A 17,604-nucleotide genomic window follows, 5' to 3' on the forward strand; every position below is an offset into this window, starting at 1 on the left:
AAGGAGCAGCAACCATTCAAGGACTGAGGTCAGTGAAGCTGCTTCGACCAAAGGGTGAATGCTTTGACCTTGAAAGGTGCAAGGTCAGAGGAAGGAAGTAGCTTGGGTAAGGGTAAGGAGGGTGGCTGGTGGTCTTAGTTAAATACATAGGAAAGTAGTTTAGAAGGAAAGCTTGCCTTAAGAGACTGAAGGGTAAAGATGGCTTGGCGTTATAGTCCAAAAGAAGATGTCCTGGGGTGCGGTGGTGTTTGGTCGGGTGCGGTGGTGTTTGGTCGGGCCTCCAGCTCCCTTTTACTGCAATTCTCTCAGCTTTGCACAGCTCTGGCTTCCAATTCAGGCTGGTTTCATTTATATTGCCAAAAGAGAATGCGGTTCTGGACCTCGGATTCCCACGACACTGGAAATTATCTTCACCTGCTCACTGTTTTAAGAAGCCAATTTAAGAGTCAGGCTCAGTCCCTCCCCTACGTCTAGTGAAGCCTGGTTTCTCCAGGTAAGACTTGATAAGAAAGAGTGCCCGAATGTCCCGGGTGTGGGACACTTCTCAAGGCAAGAAACAGGCAGAAAAAGTGACAGCTGAGAACCTGGCAGCCGACGTAAAGTGAACAGGGTGGAGAAGAAGACCAGGGAGGACAGTCCCTGAGAAAGTCACCAAGCTGCCAGTGCTGGAGCTACGCTGTGGACACCAGCCAGAGCAAGCTGGTGCGGGTCTGGGGTGATCAAACAAAACACTTCAGTTGCCCTTTGAGGCAGAGCCAAAGACAACAGTGGGCCTTTCTCCTGGGGAGGAGCACATTCCAGCCTACACACAGTAGACACAGTAGAGGGAAAGTCAGGGTCACAGGTTGGCCACTGAGTTACATCTTCTACGTAGGCGGTCAGGAACCTTTAAAGTCTGTTAGAAAAAAAAAAGTCCAACAGGATGTTACACCCTTGTCAACAAAGGAGGACACAGATGTTCTGGCCCCAAGCCCTGCCCCTCACCCCCAGTCGTCCCCCAGACATCCTCAAAAAAGTGTGATAACCTTGTGGGGGCTGCCCAGAGCTGCCACTACCTTGCTAAATGACAAGGCAAACCACTTTGAAAATCTTTATTGCTTTAAAAATATCTGGTATTATAAACAAGAAATACAAATTCTGTTCGTTTTTTTTAAACAAGTGGATTGAGTAAACATGTCCATTTTGAACAGTTGAAAAAAGTACTCCTTTCTCTTGACAGAAAGTAAGGCACCTACCTCTCTCTTCCATCCCCAACCCTCCACCACACTGCTTTCCTCCCATCCACTGCTCAGGTCTACACACAATACACAAACACAAATGTATGTGCACACAAGTGAATCCCCTCTGGCCTGGCACCCCGATATTGCAGGCAATCTGGCTATTCTGGAATGCTAAGGCCATGGCCAAGGCCAGATGACGCAATGGTCTTGACCAGAATTGCTCAAGGCGCAGGAGAAATCAGTTGCCAGTTTCTCTTGGAGGAGACACTACAAAAGCCATGACGTTACCAGCAGACTGGGGGGAGGAAGGAGGTCAACTGGGATTTACAAGGAGTCCTTCTCAATTTAAAATATCTGGCAGATTTGGCTAGCAGAGGCAGGGAGAGGGTTTGGTTGTGCAAATACTGTCCCAGACTTCCACAGGATTATGTTTACCTGAGACAGACATCATGTCTGTTTTAAGAGCCGCCTTCTGCCTCTTTCCTCAGAGACAGCCTTGGGTGTCAGAGTAGAGTCAATGAGACTAACTTATAATAAAAATTAGAGCCACAAGCCGCTGGGCTGATGGCAGCATTTCCCAGTGCAATATCCAATAAAGACATTCTGAGTAGCCTGGGATACTAGAGTCCCTGGGCAAGCACCTCTTTTGTAGGAAAGCACCTTCCCATCCTAGCCCGGAGCCCCCACACACACTCAAGGTAACCCCCAGCACTGTTACAGCTAGGCAGGGAGCCCTCTTCAGTCATTTCTTCCTTCAGGGCTACAAGAGAGGTTTTGTCTGGTTTATTGCTGTTTTGTCTTTGACTGCCAGGAAAGAAGGTGGGAAGAGACTGCAGTGTTTGGCCAGGAGTGCTGAGGTCAAGAGTCCTGATAGAGCTGCCTCTGTGGAATGCTGGGCTCTGAAGGAGGCTGTATCAGGGTGCTTCCTCATCACGACCCTCAGGCAGAGCAGCTTGCCCGTTCTCAGTAAGAACCGGGCTTCGTGTGGTTAAGTCTTAAGACATTAGAAAAAGTTAATCTCCTGAATAAGCTTTCTTAGGATAATTCTGGAAGCGTTCTCCACGAGAGAAGGGATAAGAAAAGACAAGGGACCAAGCAAGGATCGACTCCAGCACCCTCCACCAGCCTCTCCCAATGCTAGCCCTGAGACCTAACAGGGAGAGGGGACCAGAATCCAGTCTGCATCTGGAGAGAGGTGAGGTTTTCCCTGAGTAAACCAGCCAGGTTCTCAGGTAGGGCCCAGTAGGCATAGGCACTGCCTTGCAAGTCGCAAATCTTCCAGCTGCTTCCTCTAGAAGCTCCTCCATGGAGATGTAGGTGCTGGCAGTCACAGCTCAATGGGACCTAGAGGCGAGTGTGTCTGTTCCTGAGTCTCTGCCACCTCTCTCTGTCTCTCTCTCAGAGATGAGCCTCTGACACGACGGTGGGCACCTTGCTGGTATTGCTCTCCTCCTCTTGGACTTTCTAGAAGGCAAAGAAAACAGGAAGCCCTATGATTAAAACACACACATCTCCACCCTGGCTGAAGCAGATGGCTGTTCCATGAGGGATCAGCGTGAGTACAAGGGCAAGAGGCCACCCACTGTCCCCCCAGAGCAAATAAAAGGCACAAGGAAACAAGCAAGCAGCCCAACCTGAGTGTGCTCCCCCAAATACTGCCCCCCATCGTTACCACTCATCGGAGGGAGCAGAGCCAACATCCTGTCCTGACAGTTCTAAACTCACCTCCCATGCTCCAGGTTCCAGACTGGCAAGTCCCTCAGACCCTCCCGCTAGCCCCAAATGGGAGGTGGCCCCCAGGATGAGGTCCATTGGATGGATGCCATCGAGCAATTTTAAGACACCCTGTTTAATTGTATAACTGAACTCAATGGCTCTGTGGTTATATGTATTCAGAGAGAAAAACCCTAGAGCAGCTTTTGGAGAGAACCAGTTTGGACTTGGCTTTTGGGGGAAGGGTATGGCATGGAATTCACTTACAGGAAGTCTCCTGTCTCACACTTGTTAAGTGGGTTTGGGATTAAGTATGGCCTGGAAATTCTCCCGTGGGGTCCCTGGTACTTATTGCCAACTCGGGCATTTGGCTGTCTTTTAATTGGCAAAAGGACCTCGGACACAGTACTGCAGAGCCAGCACTGCTCAGGATCCAGGGGAGTGGATGCAGGGCCAAGCTGGAGGCCAACGCCAGCCAGACAAATAGTGCTTTTGTCCCTAGGAATGCCTGGGTCCCGTCCATGACAAGGGCCACAGCTGTAGTAGCCCAGCCCTCTCATTCTCAATCTTGCAGGCCCTTTGGCACCGGCTCTGCCTCGGCCTTTAGTAACCTTCATTCAGAGAACTCACAGCTGACCGAGTCACTGTCCGCATTTGGCACACACACAATGTACACATGCCTGCCTCCTCTGAAGCTACCACCTCAAAACCGCCATCAAAAATAGGTTAGGCAAGCCGGGCGGTGGTGGCGCACACCTTTAATCCCAGCACTCGGGAGGCGGAGACAGGTGGATCTCTGTGAGTTCGAGGCCAGCCTGGTCTACAAGAGCTAGTTCCAAGACAGGAACCAGAAGCTACGGAGTTTCTGGTTTGTCTTTAATATGTGTGTGTGTGTGTGTGTGTGTGTGTGTGTGTGTGTGTGTGGTGTGTTTGAGAGTGTGGTCAAGTGAGTGCAGGGTCTGAAGAAGGCATCAGATCCTCTGAAGCTGGAGTTACAGGACCAGATGAGCTGCCTGATATATGGATAGCGGGAATTAGACTTGGGCCCTCTGTGTGAACAGTACTCTTAGCTGGAGTGATCGCCTTAGCCCTATCTATATCAAACAAGCATACATGCAGTCCACTGGTAAATGGACTGGGGATACCATATGATCAACTATGTATAGTATTAATATTGATACATATTAGTATGTAATATATAAATACCATTTATTTATTTATAACTCTTGCTTTGCCTTTACCTTCTAACTTAAACACATCTCATGTCACCAAACACAAAGATTACAGTCCCGATTAAAAATTTTTCACCAAAAATCTTGTTTTGCTGCAAACACCTGGTCATATACTTATTGCCCAAAATATCCTAAATCATTGTGTCTCCTAACATATAACAGTGAACGCCCATGTCCACGATGGCCTTTGCTCTTCACACTGGTCTAGATAACTTCATTCCTACCCTAGGCTTTCCGTCTCCCAGCAAACACTATTGTAGGCTCCTCCCCTTTCGATCGGCTGCCTGCCAACTCTAGAATGTGGTATCAGAAGACAACCAGTAAAGAAGTAAAGATTCTCACTTATTACTCTCACATAGCCTTGAATGTCCAAGGCACTGCTTGACAGCTGATCCATTTCTCCAGGAAATACTGTATACTTAACAGAGCAATCCATATTAATTCCTATACTGTTTATTATAATGTAGGAGGCACAGAGGTCCTTGTGCTCACAGAAAAGCACTAGGGGAACCAGAAATGTTAAACACACAAGTTTGTCCCTCCAACGGAAGGGAATGCATTACCCGATCAACCTAGAAGGCTAGGCACTGGCGGGGTTAATAGCCTGGTGACCTTTGACCCTACTGGATCCTCCCCAGACCCTTATCAGCCGCTTGTTTTTCTCAGTCAATTTATAGAACCCATCTTTATGGAAGGTGTCACATGTACCTCTAATCTTTATTTAGCTTGCTTTGTTTCCTGAGGAGATTTATGAATGTTTTGTTATACACACAGGATTGAGTTATGTATTGCCAGGAAAGTTTTCACCAAATTGTGCTTTGCTTAACTAAGTCGAAAATAAACTACTCAGGGTCAGACTCCCCAAGTCTGAAGGAGCTCCTGCTAGTTAGTCATGTTAAACCAAACTGCCTTCTTGCCTCCCGGAGACCATTGCTCTGCCAGGTGTGGCGGTCTAGTGGTCACAGAGACCCCTGCATTATAATATTAACACCATACTCAAACCAAGCGGGTTAACCAGCCACTAATTATAATACTGATTATAACAATCAAAAATAATTTTAATGTCCAAACAACAACAACAACAAAAAACCTGAAATCAAGGCTTACTCATATAAAAGAACAGTGTGGAGTCATTAAAAGTATATGCAGAAGTTCAGTACCCTTGGGGTGTTGCAGTAATTAGAATAGAGTCTATTGGAGGAGGAGGAAGAGGAGGAAGGGGAGGAAGGAAGGGAAGCCAGGCGTGGTGGCTCATGCCTGTATTCCCAGCACTCATGATGCTAAGGCAGGAGAATCACCCTGAGTTTAAAGCCAGCCTAGGCTACATAATAAATTCTAGACCAGCACAATTAAATAATAAGATCATGACTATAAACAAACGAAAACCAAGACTTGGAGATGGCTGGTTCAGTGGGAAACAAATCATCCAGATAAGCATGAGAACATGAGCTCATATCCTTAGAACCCACTCAAAGGCTGGGTGGCCCTGGTGACCCACTTGTAATTCTAGCACTCAGTAGATGGAGACAGAGAATCCCCAGAATAATCAGGTTAGCCATACTAGCTATATCCATGAGCTATGGGTTCTGCTAGAGATTCCGCATCAATGTACAATTTAGAAGACCAAGGAAAATTCCTAATGCCAACCTTGGGCCTCCATATGCAGGCACATAACCACACACATGCAAGCACACATGTACATGAAAAAGAAAAAAGTAGGTGTATACACATATCCACTGCATGGACGTGCATAAATGGTAAATGCTGTATTTCTAGATGACAGAATTACAGCATGAATTTAAGACTTTTGTATATTTGCTATGCTTTTATCAGTTGTTTATTTTTACAAAGGATATATAAATATCCTGGTTGAAAGTCGAAGAAGGGATGGAGAAATAGATAGATAGATAGATAGATAGATAGATAGATAGATAGATAGAACAAATACCTTATTTCCACAACTGCAATTCCTTTCATCTCACTTGACTCCGCCTCCCGCATGTGATGCTCTGCAATGCTGAGTAAGCACTCAGCCACTGAGCTGCCCCAGCCCCACTCAGACTTAAGTCTATCTATCGTTTTGTTTAAAGTGGTTGCAGCTGGTTAGAGTAGATGGAAAATACTCTTCTGTTGCAGGACATACTTCTGGTCCCACCCTCCTCTTCCACGGCCACCAGCTTCTGCTTCTTGACTTGTCCTTTTAGAATCCTCTGGCAACCCATTGGCTCTGTGCCCATATCTCTGCCTAAGAGGCTGTCACCACCACTGTCCCAAAGTGGTCAATCCAGATGTCTGTGTCCCCTTGCTAGTCACTGACTCCAAACTGATAACAGTGAAGCCACGGACCCAAGGCTTGGTTCAGAACCACAAAATTAGATGCTACTTAGCAGTTCATGCCAGCAATGATAATGCTCTTGGGGATGTAACAAGGAGGCTGGGGCTGATTGAAAGTCAAAGAAGGGATGGAGAAACAGCTCAGTGGTTAAGAGCATGGGTTGTTCTTATAGAGGACCCAGGTTTGGTTCCCAGCACCCACATGGTGGCTCAGAACTACCTTCAACTCCAGTTTCAAGGGATCTGATGCCCTCTTCTGAGCTCTGTGGGCACTAGGCATACACATGGAACACATATATACAAGCAGGCAAACACTCATACGCATAAATAAAAATAAATCTTTTGAGGAATTTAGAAAAGAAAATGGGAGAAGATTCTAAGAAAGAGGAGCAATACTGAACACCCATGAGGAAATTCTTTGGATGCCATGTGTGTAAGCGGCGAGCTGGTCTCACAGACACCACAAAAGTCAGTGTCTCTGAGAGCTCCAGGAGGCCCCATCTGGGTCACCACATCCTTATCAAAGGCTTGGGACCCAGAGCCCATTACCACCAAGCTCCCACACACTCACAGTCTCAGGAACATCCTTGTTTGCTCTCTGTCTCCGAAGGTCTGCCTTGATGAAAGCTGAGGTCAAAAAAGAAGGGTGTCAAAGGTGTCAAAGGATCAAGCAAATCCACTGCTTAAGTTCATGCAGCAGAAGGGACCCTCATTTTCCTAAGAATCCCAGCTCTCCCGACCCTACTTCAGATCAAGATGGAGCTGGCGTCGTCACTCATCTTACAAAGGTCCCAGGTCACTGTGCCCTTGAAAGGCAGAAGCTGGTAATGAGGCTGGCATCCAATTAGGGGCCACCACACACACCGTGCTAACCACCACCAGCAAATCCTCACTGCACGAATTGGGATCTGAGGCCTCCAAAGCCTGGGCCATTTGCACAAGCTGTGGATGTCAACATCAAACATGGGCCTTCTGATGCCAAAAGTCACTCACCCATGCAAAGAGATATCCCAAAAAGACATCTGTCAAGCCCCCCTCCACCTGTCCCCTACATCAGGCAAGACACAGGTCCCAAATTGCCAATATCCCATATGTAGTCTGACCCTTAGCTTGCTCTCACCCCCCCCCCCCACTCACCAGTGAGAGCTGATCCAAGGGCCAGGAACACACAGAGGAAGATGTTCCCAGGCTTTGTTCCATAGTTGTCAATAATCTGGCCTTGGGAGATGGTGAAGATGATCCCAAATACCTGGAGAAACATACAGAAGGCAGGAGGCAGGGGCTTAATCAACTAGGCCTTCGGGAAAATTAAGATGTCATACTCAGCTGGGCGGTGGTGATGGTGCATGCCTTTAATCCAACACTCAAGCGGCAGAGGCGGGTGGATCTCTGAGTTCGAGGTCAGCCAGGTGTACTGGGTGAGTTCCAGGACAGCCAGGGCTACACAGAGAAACCTTGTCTTGGCAAAACAACAGCAACAAAACATGCCCTACTGCAATGCAAAGCAGGGAACAAGAAGGAAACAGGACCCTACCTGTGCCGACACGTTGAGGAGGCCGGACGACATGCCTTCAGATTCTGGGTACGTGAGCTCCACGGCAAACTCAAACCCCAGGGGCAGATAGCCAGTCATGAAGAAGCTAAAGTCCAGATGAGAGAACAAGGCAGTGAGAGCCTCCAGAACCAGACTGGGAGCCCACCTTTCCCGTGAGAGACCCTCCCCTGCTTTTCTCTTCCCATCAGGTCAGCAGTCTGTCTTCTACGATGGTCTGGGATGATCTACCAAAATGGAGAGATCTCTGCAAACGTCTAGGCCTTATGCTCTGTGAGTATCTAATGTCTTCTGTGGTCTTCCCTCTAGCCAGCAATGACACATTAGCATTTAAGGAAGGGATAAGAGTGCCTGGTGTGCTTCACTTTCAGTTGAGAATATGTGGTCCTGGTCCACAGGCCCTGGCTTAGAAGGGGAAGTCCCCGGACACGGGGCTACATCACCGTGGATCTCTGAGACCTGGAAGGACACTCTCCTTACTGCCTCCCCAAGAGGAGGCAGCTGAGGACTGAACCAGGTACCTCTCACGCTCTCACAGCCCCCACTGCCCGAGGGAAAACGGCTGAGAGGTGGAGCCCAGAAAAGGCCCATGGCTCTGTGTTGCTCGTTCTAACTCCTTCCACCTGCACCATGCTTCCTTGGGTCTTCATACCATGGCCTCTCTCACTTCTTCCAACCACCCTATCAAGTTGGCCACACTTATCTTCGTTTTAGATGAGGAGACATAAGCTCGGAACATAGGTAGGTGCCATGCCTGTGTTCTCACAACACTTGGTGGTGAAACTGAGCCCTGGCTGGAGCCGCTAAAATCCCTAGCATCCCAGATGCCTTGAAGGGCATAGTTCAGGCTTCATTCCATTCCAGCAGCACAGCCCAGCTACCGGAGGTGACTCGGTTTTGTTTTGGTTTGTTTTTACTTTTCTTCTTTCTTTTTCTTTTTTTTTTTTTTTTTAAAAAGAGATAGTCTCTCTACATAACCATAGCTGTGTAGGGAACTGAAACTCGCTCTGTAGACCAGGCTGACCTCAGACTCACAGAGATCCCCCTGCCTCTGCCTCCTGGGTGCTGGCATTCAAGACATGCACCACTCCACCTGGCCTATGCCTCAAGCATTAACAAGACCCCCTCAGCACCATTTCCACATCCCCTGAGGCCAGTGAGGAGGCGGCACAGGGGACATGCATTGGATCTTGGGCTACTGGCCACTCTAGGAGCCAGGGGCTGTGTTTTCCAACTCAGCAGGTCAGCCGTGAAACTTACCCCAGTGTGCCAGCAGTGATGAATACTACCCATAACCGCTCCAGGTTTAAGGTGAATGTGTACACCACCATGCCCACCAGAGTCATGATATACACCACCAGGGTCGTCTCCCTACGGATAATGCAAAGATGGTGAGTCATGTGACCCTACTTTAACAGCACCATTGCTATGCCGCTCATCCCACGAGGATCTACTGGATGTCTGCTCTGTTTCCAGCTCCCCGCAGCATGTTGGCACATCTGCTTCCACAGAAGCATCTTTGCGTAGGTGAGGAACACTAATCCAACAGTTATCCATTTACAATAATCACACCATGGTCAATGCTACAAAGAAGACTAGGTAGATGCTATTCTCTCTGCATGCTCTCTCCACAAGCCTAACCTGTCATGTCCCATCCATGGGTAAGAACGGTACAGCCCTGTCCTTCTTCTGTCCCCCAACAAAAACAAAAAAGGGGGTGGGGGTGGATAACAAGACAAGCACCAGCTGTAGTCAAGGTGGTGATGGCCAAGCCTACTTTAAAGCTTGCTACATGTGAAGTCCCAAAGCCCCATAGCAATGCTGGGCAGTAGCCTGGCTTGCCCACTCCCTCTGTTAAGTTCTTCCAGTGGCCCTTTGCATAGCTTTTCCTGTTGAATTTGAACCTGAACCACTCTGCTCCAGGCAATGCAGCTGAGACTGTTCTCTAATTCCGAACTAATTCCAAAGCCAAAGGGAGAAGCCGCCGCCTACTCCCTGCTGCCTTTCTCTGTGGGCTAGGTTTGAGGTCAGGCTCGCCTCTCCCACGTTCTTCCACACAACTCCCTTCTGGGTGTGGGCCACCCAGAACTCTTATGAACCTGATTCCTGCAAACAGACCTGCACTCTGCTCCCTGGACCACTTCCAGTAGGGTCCCGCCTCGGCAAACCCTTCTGTCCTTCTGCGTGCGCACCAGGACTCAAACGTGACCACTCAAAACCTTTATGTGTCACCTCTGAAGCCAGGCACACAGTGGGACACCAACAAGCACACTCTAAAATCTGAAACTCATAATTTTATTGGAACTCAGATTCTGTTACATACTTTACATGTGTTTTTGACTGCAATCAACCCTGCAAAGAAATCTCTGGCGACCCCTAATCTTATCGATGAAGAAGCAGAGGTGAGTTATGTGTTTAAAGTCACTGGCTGAGTACATGCAGAAGGTAGGGACTGACTCTGAGCTAGGTTTGAAGCATCGGCATTATCTCAAGCCACACGCTACAATAATAATCTACTATGCAGTTGCATTTTGGGGAGAGGTCAAAGCCATAGCCTCTAGAAGGTGCTATTCTCACCAGGTTCTGAGAATGAAGGACCTCCTCCCTTCACCCCATCCACTCCTCCCTTCACCCCAATGCACTCCTCCCTCTTTTCCCACCCTCTTGCAGAAAGTATGCTCAAGAACATGAATCATTCTCAGTAATTCTACAAGTTCACCAGATAACTAAAAAAAAAAAAATTACTGTGTTTGTTAAACCACAACTCTACCTTCATACAGTGGCTACTTAAAAACAACAACAACGAAAACTATTTCCTAGTCCCAGCCTGAGATAAACAGACCTCAGTGTCTAGTTTCTAGCCTCCAAGCCAGAGTAGACAAATCCAGGAGTTTGACAACGTGGAAGAGAACTGACCAACAACTGGCTCTGGACACAGAGTGACACGAAGAAACGGCCATGTCACACTCCTGAAGAGGGCAGAGCAAGAGTCTCCTCTAGGTCTCTGCTGTATTTTCTAACTCCTCTAAGTCCTCTGGCTGCCCACAACCCTGCCAACCCAACATTCCAACCCCTCCCTTTTCCTGCTACAGGACAGGCCCTGGAAGAAGGGACGCCGCTGTCCTCTTGCCTGGGGGTGGCCAGCCTTCAGTGCTTTTGTATCTAGCCGAAACAAGCAACTAACAGAGACAGAGACAGAGTGGCAGCCAAGCTTCGCCAGCAGTAATTAAACCGAGCCAGGCTCCTCATCGTAGTAAGCCTGGAAGCCACATCCCTGCGAGGGGCCTCAGCTGGCCTTTGACTAGACCGGCTAGAGACTTGACCTGCCCAGAGTCTCACAGAGTGGGTCTGTATGGCAGAGAACAGGTCTACCACTGTCTGTCGCCTCCGGACACTGGAAACTTTGGAGGCTTCGACAAAGCAGCCTGGAGTGCCGCCTCCCCCAGCGCGGGGCCCATCTTGGCAGCTGACCCGCAGCCAGTGTTAACTGGACACCCTCTGCAGGAGGCGCACCACAGAGTCACAACCAGAAGGGAAAGGCAGAACTAGCAATGTAGCTCGGTTACCTGCCTAGCGTACACAGGCCCTGAGTTCAACTCTCAGCACGTGGGTGTGGGTTAGAAGTTAGTTAGGAGACCATCTGCTCTCCAGGTGTCTGGTCTTTGGAGAGTTCCACTAAGGCTGGCTGATGAACCAGTACCCACCAAGTCCCAGAAGATTACAAGCACATGCCACCACGTGCACCTTTTATGTGCATCCTGGGGTTCCAACGCAGGCTCCCATGCTTACATGGCAAGCACCTTATCAATTGAGCCACCTCTACAACCCCCAGCTTGTTTTACAAAGCAGACCCAATTACTACATTGGCATCTGCAGAGAGGGGTGTCAGGATTTTGTATTTCTAGGCCAGGATTAGGTTGGCATATACTAAAGCCTTTTATGATCGCTCTGCGTTCTTTAAAGTATACTGGATATTCAGGTCCAAGGCACATCATGATATTTGCAAACAAGGTAAAAAAAATTGCAAGATAAAGTGCCCTGCAAACTGAAGCAAAACACAGAAAGCTCAGTTAGCCCAGAGCAGCCAAGGGCATGGGGTGGTGACGTCACCGCTCTGCACTCTTGGGGCGTCCACAAACTTCCAACTGCTGGGATGTTTTTTTCATATTTATTTTCCCTTCTTCCCACAAGGCTTTAGGGAGATAGAATGGGGGAGAAGGACGAAGGTAGCCTTCATGTCCACTGTTCCTAGTCCTTCCCAAGATCCGCAGAGTGAGGATAGGCTTCCACTTTGTAAATGAGGAAACTGAGACTCAGATAAAGTAAGTTGAAACTTATTTTCCTCCAACTGCTACCCCACGCCTAAGCTGTTGGGCTCTGCTCCTAATAAGTGTGTCATTTCAAAAGCAGAGGGCCCCAGTTCTTGACTCAAAAAGAGTGACTCACTTGTAGGTTTTGGACTTATCCAGCCAGATGCCTGAGATCATAGCTCCAACCATCCCTGCGATGACAATGGTCAAGCCAATTCTTCCAGCATTCACTTCTTCACCCTAGGGAAACCACAGAGACCACCAGTGGAAATCATTACAGCCACTAGTCTGCAAATGTCAGGCTCAGACAACAACCTGGAGAAAATTCTAGAATAGCTGCTCTTCCACAGAATAATACCCCAGCTGTGCATTTATGACCCTGTATGCTGGGGTAACATGATCAACCAAATTCTGTCCTTAGAACCACAGTCAGTCATATATCTATATCTAGCTATAGATATATTTAAATTTTTTGATATTGTGTCTTAATATGTAGCCCTGTCTGGACGGAAACTTGCTATGTAGACCAGGCTGGCTTTGAGCTCACAACTGCTGGGATTAAAGGAGTACACCACTATGCTCATCCCAGATATTTTTAAATTAGTCCTTACAGCAATTCAATCTTATATATCATGGTTTCCATTTTATGGACAGGAAAATCAACTAGAACACAAATATTTCTATTTTTCAAGCGGGTCTAACCTGTGACCATGCATCTAAGGATAGCTATGAACGTGGCCTAACACATTTGTAGGTATCAATATAATTTTGCAATGTCAAAAATGTCTTAGGCACTCCTAAGAATTATTATTTAATTCTCATAATCCCCACCATACAGTTAGGAGTCAGTTTGTATTCACTTGATAAGGTGAAACTGAGATTAACATGCTAGCCCAAGGTCACGAACATATATTTGTAAAGATCGAGCTAGGACGTAATCTTAGAACCAGCCCTGAAAACAACAGGAACTTCGAACAACGAAGGCTCTACCCCTGCAAGTGAGGCATCCACAGCCTTGGTGCTCTGACTCTGATACTCAGTATCGCTTGATTCCCTGATAGCCAACCTTACTGCTTCTGGAAACATTGTTCTAAAATGCTGTAAACTGGTTCCAGGAGAGCCAGGTCCTCACAGAGAGACCTTGTCTCTAAAGGTAATAATGATGACAATGATAAATTAGGAAGAAACAATATGCTGGGGCTGGAGAGATGACTCAGCAGTTATGAGCCAGGAGGAGCTGACTGTTCTTCCCAGAGGCCAGGGTTCAATTCCCAGCACCCACATGGCAGCTCACAACGGTGTGTAATGCCACTCTCAGGGGACGTGATGCCCTCTTCTGGTCTTCATGAACATTAGGCACACGTGTGGTACATAGACATTCATGCAGGCAAAATACCCATACACATAAAAATGAGTAAAAATTTTAAAAAACCCAAAATCTTTAACTGAACACATATGAGTTCAAAATTAAACCTTGTCCATATGATAAATATGATATAAATATACACACACATATATATACAAGTGTCATTACTTATTCTCTAGTCGCTTTATATACACTTTTCTTTTGTGTTTGGGTATTTTGCCTGCATGTACATATGTATCCCACATTCATGCCCAGTAGTTGCGAGGCCAGTAGAAGGTTTCCAGTCCCCTGGGACTGAGATGACAAGGGGCTTGTGAGCCACCGTGTGCTTTCTGAGGATTGAACCCAGGTCCCCTGGAAGAAAGCACTGAGACATCTTCCCAGCCCTTGTTCTCCAGTCTTAAAAAATAGTCTTAAGAGAGGTCACTGTAGCTGGGCATGGTGATACATGCCTTTAATCCCAGCACTTGGGAGGCAGAGGAAGCCAGATCTCTGTGAGCTTCAGGCCAGCCAAGCCTGTAAAATAAAACACTGCCTCAAAAAAAAAAAAAAAAAAAAAAAAGCTGGAAGGTGATAGCACACACCTTTTATCCCAAAACTCAGGAGGCAGAGGTGGTAGATCTCTGTGAGTTCAAGTTCAGCCTGTCCTGAGTTCCAGGATAGCCAGGGCTATGCAGAGAAAACCCTGTCTCAAAAGCAAAGGTAATTATAGGTTATATGTCTTCTGCAGAAAAGAGAGAGGTCTAAGATGATAACAAGCTTGTCGTACTCATGCTATGATAAAGGTTAATACGACCAAAACTTAAATTGCGATCCAGCCCATCTTCCTCCAAATCCTGTAGGCACACCACCATCGGAGGCTACCTAAAACTAATTCGACCCAAAAGGGACAGCTCTCCAGCCTCTGAAGAGACAGATTACAATCTTACTGTCCTCCTGCCTGCATGCCTGGGAACCCGCCTTACCGGGAAGTGCAATATCACCATGCGATTCAGCAGCGTGGACAAGGCATAGAAGGCACCAGCATTCAGACCTGAAGGAGGCAGGGTGAGACGCATTAGGACGGGTGGTCTCTCAGACTGTAGGCTAACTTCTCCCTCCTCCCCGCAGACCTCAGGGAGGTCTACAACCCTGCTTCCACTCTGGTGTACTCAGAGGAAAAAAAAAAACAAAACAGGGAAATATGAAGTGACTTTCTAACTCTTCTGAAAGAAACACTTGAAAACGACTCAAATTAACTATCGTAGCCTCTTTTTTTCCACACGCCATCGTACCACGATCCCTTTAGCCTGCCCTCGAAATGACTCTGTCTAAGACCACTCCAGGTGAGAGCCATCTGAGTTCCTCCTTTCAGCTCTGTCCAGACCTACGGGGGTTCAAAGAAGCAGCGGACACCCTCCACCCTCTCCTGACGCCTCTATTCCCGCTCTGAGCACCCAGACCTTGGAGCTCTGATACCATTCCCCCTCCTGGCTATTTCTCTCCTCTCCCTATTCCTCCACTTCTCCGATCCAGAGCCATCCACATCTACTATGTGAAACTAAACTACACCCGAACGAGCATTTAGTTGATGTCTTACTTCTTCAGTTCATTCTACAGATAATGGAGTGCCTAGAAATTACTGGTAAGAATAGAGAATAGGGAGCTGGGGAGATGGCTCAGTTGGTAAGTAAAGTTTTGCCACTCAGGCACGAAGGCCTGAGTTTGGATCCCTGGTATACGTGCGAAGAGTCAGGCATGGCCTCTGGAGTAGGTAACTCCAGTGCTTTGGGGAAGGGCAGAGACAAGTGGATCCTGGACTCACTCGGCAGTCAGCCTAGCAAAACTGGTGGGATCCAGGTTTCAGTGAGAGTCTGCTTCAAAAAAATGTGAGTTGGGAGGGAGACAGAATGGGGGATATACTACGAGAAATTGGGGGCAGGCAGTAGATAGTATGATCAAGATGCATCAATATATGAAATTTAAGTATTTTTTAAAAGGTAGACAGTAACAGGAGGACATCTAATATTGACTTCTGGCCTCTGTGCATTGTAGTCATGTACACACTCACGTTAACACACTCATATACACATAGAGTGTATATAAACACATTCAGGAAGGAAAGAAGGAAGGAAGGAAGGGTCTGAAGGAAGGAGGAAGGATCATAATAAGGTGATTTCCCCAAAGCCAAACAATCAATCAATGAGTCCGCTGAGATTGGAACTGACCTAAAGGAGAAAGGGCCTCCTGGCCTTCCTTCATGGCTGACTATGTTGATAATGATGCTGATGAAGATAATGATGATGATAGCACCTGTCCTAAGGACCTTACAATCTTTATAACTTCCCTAGAAGCCAGTGGTGTTAGCACACCCATTCTATAGATGAGAAAAATGCACAGTTAAAAAGCAAACCCAAAACTGGGTGAAGGGATACATACCACTAATCATATCCCACATCATCCCAGCATCTCAGAGACTGAGGCAAAAGGACCTCGAGTAAGACACCAGCCTGGGTAAGATCCTGTTTGTTTTTGTTTTTTTTTTTTTTTTTTTTAAAAAAAAAAAAAAGAAGCACAAGGGCTGGAGAGATGGCTCAGTGGTTAAGAGAATTGCCTGCTATTCCAAAGGTCCTGAGTTCAATTCCCAGCAACCACATGGTGGCTCACAACCATCTGTAAAGAGGTCTGGTGCCCTCTTCTGGCCTTTAGGCATACACCCAGAATATTGTATACGTAATAAATAAATAAATGTTTTTTAAAAAAAGAAGCACAAATACCAGCGTGCACATGGACGCTCACAAGACTACACAAGCACACTTCACATTCTGTTAGTGGAGAAGGGCGTAAGGCAGGACACAGCTTGCAGCAGGACATCCTTGGGAGTTCACCTTCAGTGGAGCCGGGCCACAGAGCCTCAGATCAGAGGCATCTGCATGCTGTTTCTCTTTGGGCCTCAAGGTTTTGACTAAGGAGCAATGCAAGCTAAGTACGTGAATCACTGACTGGTACCTCCCAGCCACACAACTCTCCATTCAAGTTTCCTAGGTCCCCATAAAGAGTAGAGTGGTGCAAAGAGTCACTGTACTCAAGGACACACTAAAGAGCCTGGGACCAGATATGACTAGGTCCATTTTTAACCGCGGGTCATTTTTATCATAAGCAACAGTGCTGAAATATAGCAGCCATTCTTCCTATATCAGGTTCCCTGGAGAACACGATACAAAGCGAAGGTCAGATTCTCGTGCCAAATAGATAAGGATTTTCATCCCCACTCCTGCGAGCACACAGGCATTAAGGGGTAAAGCTGGATCTGGTCTCCAAAGTCCTTTACTTTAATCATCGGGTTTCCCGACTCAAAACAAAGGTGTCCCTAAGGCAGGCGGGTTTCTTCCCATCCCAGAATCTCTCAGCAGGCCACTCCACAGATGCAAAAGACTGGGCCCGGTGTGACCTCCTCAACAACACAGGGCCAGAGTGGGCCAACAAAATGCCACATGTTATCCAAAGTTACAACTGCCAGGCTAACGGTTGTCGCATAAGAAAACATCCTACAGAGGACCAGAGAGATAGTTCCGTGGGTGAAAGTACCTGCCACCACGTCTGAGGACCCAAGTTCCGTCCCCAGGGACCCACATGATAGAAGGAGAAGAGCTACTCTTGCAAGTTGTCCTCTAATCTCTGTAAGGACATATAATGAGCGTGCACACACACACACACAAATAAAGTGTTTAGTTGGCGTCCAATCGGCGGCTTACTAGAAAGCAAACCCAACTAACTTCAACCACACACCCAGATACTTAGAATTCCATTCCTGAGTCAAGAGAGTCACCAGGAGACAAGGTCCTGAAAAGTGGTGTGGCCTGGAATGAGGGAGGGAGGGAGGGAGGGAGGGAGGGAG

The 17,604-nt window shown here is 47.4% G+C and overlaps 1 protein-coding gene across 2 annotated transcripts in view; it reads right to left on the reverse strand.

Annotated features, from left to right (window-relative positions):
• Nucleotides 1-1,076: 1,076 nt before the first annotated feature.
• The window catches only part of Flvcr2 (FLVCR choline and putative heme transporter 2), a 57,994-nt gene continuing 41,466 nt past the window's right edge, over nt 1,077-17,604 (reverse strand). For both annotated transcript variants that reach the window (XM_050152488.1, XM_050152486.1), the window contains exons 4-10: nt 14,693-14,760; nt 12,498-12,601; nt 9,312-9,422; nt 8,034-8,139; nt 7,637-7,748; nt 7,071-7,126; nt 1,077-2,684 (exon numbers count right to left, since the gene is read on the reverse strand). In XM_050152488.1, the coding sequence (XP_050008445.1) occupies nt 2,619-2,684; nt 7,071-7,126; nt 7,637-7,748; nt 8,034-8,139; nt 9,312-9,422; nt 12,498-12,601; nt 14,693-14,760 (623 nt within the window). In that variant the 3' untranslated portion in view covers nt 1,077-2,618. The remainder of the gene's footprint in view (nt 2,685-7,070; nt 7,127-7,636; nt 7,749-8,033; nt 8,140-9,311; nt 9,423-12,497; nt 12,602-14,692; nt 14,761-17,604) is intronic.

This window comes from Alexandromys fortis, unplaced genomic scaffold (assembly GCF_014885135.2).
Source record: "Alexandromys fortis isolate MF-2015 unplaced genomic scaffold, M_Fortis_MF-2015_v1.1 scaffold_47, whole genome shotgun sequence".
Classification (NCBI taxonomy): Eukaryota; Metazoa; Chordata; class Mammalia; order Rodentia; family Cricetidae; genus Alexandromys; species Alexandromys fortis.